At 43.4% G+C, this 5,852-nt stretch overlaps 1 protein-coding gene across 1 annotated transcript; it reads left to right on the top strand.

Moving 5' to 3' along the window:
* The first annotated feature begins 2,787 nt into the window (after nucleotides 1-2,787).
* On the top strand, nucleotides 2,788-5,566 carry LOC148021227 (linamarin synthase 2-like). The gene is made up of 2 exons (XM_087699059.1): nucleotides 2,788-3,570; nucleotides 3,654-5,566. The coding sequence occupies exons 1-2, from the start codon at nucleotides 2,922-2,924 to the stop codon at nucleotides 4,628-4,630; spliced, it is 1,626 nt and encodes a 541-aa protein (XP_087555185.1). The 5' UTR covers nucleotides 2,788-2,921; the 3' UTR covers nucleotides 4,631-5,566.
* Nucleotides 5,567-5,852: the final 286 nt, after the last annotated feature.

The raw sequence follows: 5,852 nt of genomic DNA, 5'->3' as shown, positions 1-5,852 counted from the left end.
AAAGACTCAATATGATTCAATTACTTTGTATCACATGTGGAGCTTGCACAACACAAAATTTCCCATATGATGTTTGAAAAGGGTATTGAAAACTCAAAAAACATATGAAATAATATTCATGAAAGATTGGATGGACAACACTAGTCTTAAAGAAATATTTAATCTAAAAGACCATGAGATTGAGGTCCTAAAAGGAAGGATGGACAAGTGGAATCAACATATGAAACTAGCAATAAATCTCTAGCTAAGCTTTAGCCTCAGAGGCTTTTGTTGGTATCCAAACAAACCACTACTGCCCATACCCAACCTAGAGTTACCTAGTGGTATACTCTACCAGAAGCTCAATAAAGGATGGCACCTTGATTGGTCTAGTAAACAATGGGACTATGGATTCAAAAACCTATGGCTTAAATCTAATCAAGGAAAAGTTCATTGTGTAGAATGGTTAATAATCCATAAAGTGTTATGGACTTATGACAGAGCACATTAAATAGGTTTTGGGAATGGATTGTGTTCTAGATATGGATGAGATACTAAAAATATTCCCCATCTGTTTATATTTGCATGGCTAATAATAGGATATTGGATTTTTTGCAAGTAACTTTTCATAAAGTTCACCCCACTAGATTTAATTGGAAAGAAGTATTGGTAAAAATCTATGGGATACCATTAGTAATTTGGAACTAGTTCAAGGATTATATCTATGAAGCATTTGAAATGCTAGGAAGACTCAATTTGAGAATATATAAAAAGAACCTCTAAGTTCTTTCCAGTTTGAATTGTGGATGCAAATTAAGGAAGAGAAAGACTCCCTACTACATCAACATGAAAATTGACTTAAGAAGCGCAAGCTAAAATGAAAAGAAAAAAGTGATGTAGCTGATTAATAAAGCCATGATTCCTAATGGAAGAGCTCAAAGTGAAGCTGGTGGTAGTGGATCCCACACTTCCTCCATGTCCTAGATCGTTCAAAGAATGAAAGAAAATGCTTATCACTTGGGTTGAATTGTGAATAGAGCTTACCTACCAAGGGACTCATTTTGTAACTAGATAGCACAAGCATGTCCTCAGCAATGTCCTCTTAGATCTCCCCAACACTAAACAGTATGTATTGGGAGACCTTGTAAATTCTAAGCTTCAACTTTGTACCTCATACTTTTTTTTGTTATTCTTATCGATATATTTTAACATTTCTACCAACAAAGAAGAGAAAGAAAGAAGCCTCTTCCAATGAAAGGGTGTTGCTACTATGAAGCCCTTGTTGAATATGTTGAGAGAAACCAACAACTGAACTAATTTTCCATATGAATCTAGCCCATGAAAAAGGAGAATACAGTAGAAGTGCTCAAATGTGCCTAGTGTTCTTGAATCATTGCAGGTAGAAGGCAACAACGACATTAAGGACTTTCTTTTAATCTTGAATCAGACTCTTGTTCCTCTCTGATAATGCCTTGAGCTCTCCACACACCTCCTTTTGAACGTCCTTCCTATTGATCAATTTTTTTGTTAGCCCATTGACATCTAATCAAGCTCTATAGTCTCTCCATTCCTCCCAAGCCTCACAACTATACCCTAAGCATTGTCATCCTCAAGTGGTTGTGTGGACCTTGAGGCTGGCATGGGAGGAGATTAGCCAAGTGGCCTTTCTAGTGTGATACTAATCCTTTTAATGGGATTAAAGAGCCTTAAAGGTTCAATGCCTTTAATGTGAGTAAAAAGCCTTAAAGGCAAAGACATACCATGTGTAGATGGCTTCTCTAGTCCTTCATTGCATAAAATTTCTCCTTGTTTGTAAGAGTTGGGTCGCCCCAGGGCAGTGTTCATGAAAAACCAAGGTTTAATGTAAATTGAATTACAAATTTTTTTTAAAACCTTAAAAATTTAAAGAAGGTTTAAAACCTCAAATTTTTGAAAATTTTTAGTTATAAAAATGGCAAATATATGTAATTTGACTCAGAAATCCCTGCAAAATTTTGAGTTAAAGGTTTTTGTATCTGCTACAAAAAATGTTTTTCGTGAACATTGCCCCAGGGTCAATGGGGCGACCGAGTTAACTATCATACATGCTATTTTGAAGGTCGCACCTCAGTTTGGAGGGGCCGTTTTGTTGGACGACAAAATTAATAATAGCTCTGCTAAGGATCATTCAGGGTGCGATTCTATTTTTTCATAATTTCTGATTGGTTCTGCTAATTCGGTTGCTAGAAAGGTGGGTCAAGGTGCTGCACGAAATCCAATCGCTAAACATGAATAGCCTTCACCCAGCTAGTATCATCTTAGGGACCCTATTCCTTGAAGGTCCCGGCAGGGTAAGTGTGGAGTGATATACACCCCACTCACCCTGCATCTCCCCAGCACGACCAAGGGGTAGCAGAGGAAATAGTGTCCCACTCCCCCTGCTTGACCTTCGTGCGACCCAGCCCTAAGTTGGAAATATTAACCTTGAAAATTTAGGCTTGGATCGAAGTTGGACGTACATGGATCGACGGCCTTTGTATTTGTCTTGAGTGTCAAATTTTCTCGCACCAAGACACGAGTCACCAGTTACGACTTTGGTATCTACTATCACCCGGGCCCTGGCGAATGGCTTGAGGACAGTTGCAGAACCTGGATATTGTATAAAAGTCAGAACCGTAGGAAAATTGCTGGCAAGTTGTTCCATCGCCCGTGCTCTACCTACAAGACAACAAAACATCACATCACATCACATAGTAATAATCGAAATATTATTTAGCTCAGATGGACTCGTGTGTGCCACCGGACAGATGATTTCAGTCGTATGTTTAGAACACACGATAAAGTATCCATAGCCACGCATTTATGCTTGATACAGGAAACACTCCAGCTCCGATCTGATATTATTCTTGTACGAACCACATTCCACGCTCCTTCTGCTGTAAGCATCGACCACTGTTATCTACATGACGATTAGCAAGCTGCGCGAGCTGCCTGAAGATACAGCAGATGATGAGGGTAGGACAGATAGTGGCTTTCCAGTACTAGGATGTGGAGGCGACAATGTAATGAATGGGCAAGAAGATATTCCCACAAGTCTGTCGAGGCCACATGCGGTGCTGGTGCCTTACCCTCTGTGGGGGAATATCAACCCTATGGTCCAATTCGGGAAGGACCTGGCTATCCAACACGGCTTCAGGGTCACTTTCGTTACCAACCGGCACAATCATGAGCGCATCAGCAGGAACAATACGAGTAATTCTACTAAGGCCGATTCCGAATCGCCTGTCGAATTCGTCTGGGTAGACAATGGGCTTCCAGAGGACTTCGACTACTCGGACATTGTGCCACGCATCAGGGAATTCCACCAGGGTGTCTTCAATATGAGAGAGCCCTTCAAAGACCTTCTCATTAGCCTCAACAAAGGCAGGGATCAGCACAGGACGAGCGTCAGCTGCGTGGTGTTCGGTTCCTTCTGTCCGTGGGCCCACGAGGTGGCGAGAGAAGTGGGCTTGCCCAGCGTGTTGTTCTGGACGCAGTCGGCGTCGGTGCTGGACATCTACTACCATGCCCACCTTCTCGAACTGCACGGCTTCTTCCCTTACCGCAAGCCAGGCACGTTCTATTCAATATTTTACTTACGCCGCTGAATCCTTTATGGCTTGCAATAGTGTTAAGAAAATTTTGCCGATTTGCAGATAGCACTAACCCTGATGATGAAGGCGGACGACTTGTGGACTACTTACCTGGCATCCCTCCCCTGCGGCCATCAGATATCCCGAGCTTGTTCCACGTGGAGAGCATCGACGATCCGGTATACAGATACACGAAGCAGCAGATGGAAGTGCTGACAGAATGCAAGTGCGCTGTCATCAACTCCTTCCACGAATTGGAGGTCGAGGCGTGCGAGGCGCTGGACGCAGCCAACGGCGGATCTCTCTCCATCCACGTGGTAGGGCCTCTCCTCCCCACACCATTCCTGCACGAGGCCAGTCGTGATACAGTAGGAAGCGATGCACGCGTGGACACAAGCCTGCTGGAGGAGATGACGGACTGCATCAAGTGGCTGGACCACCAGAAGGAGGCCTCGGTGCTGTATATCTCCTTCGGAAGCATGTTCACGCCATCAACTGAGGAATGGCGGACCATCGCGGCTGGCGTGCAGGCGAGCAAGCAGCCTTTCCTGTGTGTGATAAGGCCGACCTCGTCCATGAAGAGCCTGTCGGATGTCCTTCCTGACGGCTTTCTAGAAGAGACGAAGGACCGAGGCATGATAATACCGTGGGCGCCGCAGCTGAAAGTACTGTCGCACAGGGCCGTGGGGGCCTTCCTGTCCCACTGCGGCTGGAACTCCACCCTGGAGAGCATCAGCCTCGGGGTGCCCATCCTGGCCTTTCCCCTCTTCTCTGACCAGCTCACCGACTGCAAGTACGTTGTCGACGTCTGGAAGATCGGGCTACAGCTCAAGAGATCACCGCTCGACAGTTACGAGGTGTCTCGCGTTGTCACCATGGCTCTCCAAGATGATGAAGGTCATCGACTGCGAAAGAATGCTCGGAGGCTTCGAGATGCAGCTAAACAGGCTACTCTACCTCAGGGCTCCTCTAGCTTGGACTTCCAACAGTTGGTTCGGACAATCGTTGATAAGGAAAATCCTCAACCAACCCACCCTTAGAACATCTCGCTCTACCTCAGGGCTCCTCTATAAGCTTGGACTTCCAACAGTTGGTTCGGACAATCGTTGATAAGGAAAATCCTCAACCGACCCACCCTTAGAACATCTCGCTCTCCCATGTTTTTAGACGCCAAATGATAGTATTAGTATCAAAATAACATCTTTGAATTATAAAAGTGAGAAAGTGCTACGATCATTTTCGCGGTAGCTTCCCAAATGTTGTTAAGGTCATAGTTTTGGTCTTGAAGATCGCTCCCTTAACTTATTCCAACTTCCAAGCGCTAGATACAACGAAGGCAAAAAGCACCTTGAAGCCATCATTCAACCTTGAATAATCTAGCTTGGATCTCCTTTCACAAATTCCTTGCTAAGCATGTATCCGAAAAGAAGTGCGTCAAAGCCTCTTTACTTCCACATATGCATTTCCCATAAAAATTTCCTCTTCTTTCCAACTTCTCTCATTGAAACAATGTCTCAACAAGCATTCTCCATATGAAGAGCCTTTCCTTCAGAGTTAACTTGGGAGACTAAATTTTCTTGATGATTTCTAAAAATAGAGACTTGGAGAGTTGCATTTTCCACACAGTTTTGAGTAGTCTTTGTTAGCTAGTACCCTGCTAAATAACCCTACATTTAGAGCAGACAATACTTTTCCCTTCAAGTTTGAGCCATAGGATCCTTGTTGAGCTCCAACGATCTTGGTTGATGTAGTAGCAATTAGCTCCAGTTAAAGTTTGTTTCTCAAAAACGTTCCACTCTACACTATCCTCTTCAAAAGAGCATATGCCGCCTTCCCACTATAATCAACATTCAACCTTGTTCATCCCCTCCTTCATCATTATCGCACTTCTTTAAGAACTATAGCTAATGATGCTAAATGGCCTAATACCATGTTATCTTCTGCTTCAACTATTGTAACAAGACACTACAAGAACACATGAGCATATTAATGGCCAATTATTAATGTTACGCTTATATCAATGCATAAAAAATCATCACTATTTAGCGACACTAATAGTGATGACATATTGGGGGGGAAAACATGAAATCATCACAATAATTGAGAGAGACAGAGAGAGAGAGACAAAGAGAGGGAGCGAGGGAGGGTGATCCACCAAGATGGAGAACAACACAAAGGAAGGAGAACAAGACCATGGATTTAGTACATCTAGCAACAAGCCTTGATGTGAGTCCATTTCTCATTCACCCCTTCTTTCTCTCT

The sequence above is a fragment of the Lygodium microphyllum genome, chromosome 18, assembly GCF_053477565.2.
Source record: "Lygodium microphyllum isolate KBCC chromosome 18, Lygodium_microphyllum_v1.1.10, whole genome shotgun sequence".
NCBI classification, from domain to species: domain Eukaryota; kingdom Viridiplantae; phylum Streptophyta; class Polypodiopsida; order Schizaeales; family Lygodiaceae; genus Lygodium; species Lygodium microphyllum.
Note: the sequence above shows the minus strand (reverse complement) of the source record. Positions and strands in the feature narration are given on the sequence as shown.

Coding starts and splice junctions, on each gene's coding strand:
- LOC148021227 (XM_087699059.1), top strand. CDS start 2,922: ATGACGATTAGCAAGCTGCGCGAGCTGCCTGAAGATACAGCAGATGAT. Junction 3,571..3,653: donor CTTCCCTTACCGCAAGCCAG/GCACGTTCTATT, acceptor GCCGATTTGCAG/ATAGCACTAACCCTGATGAT.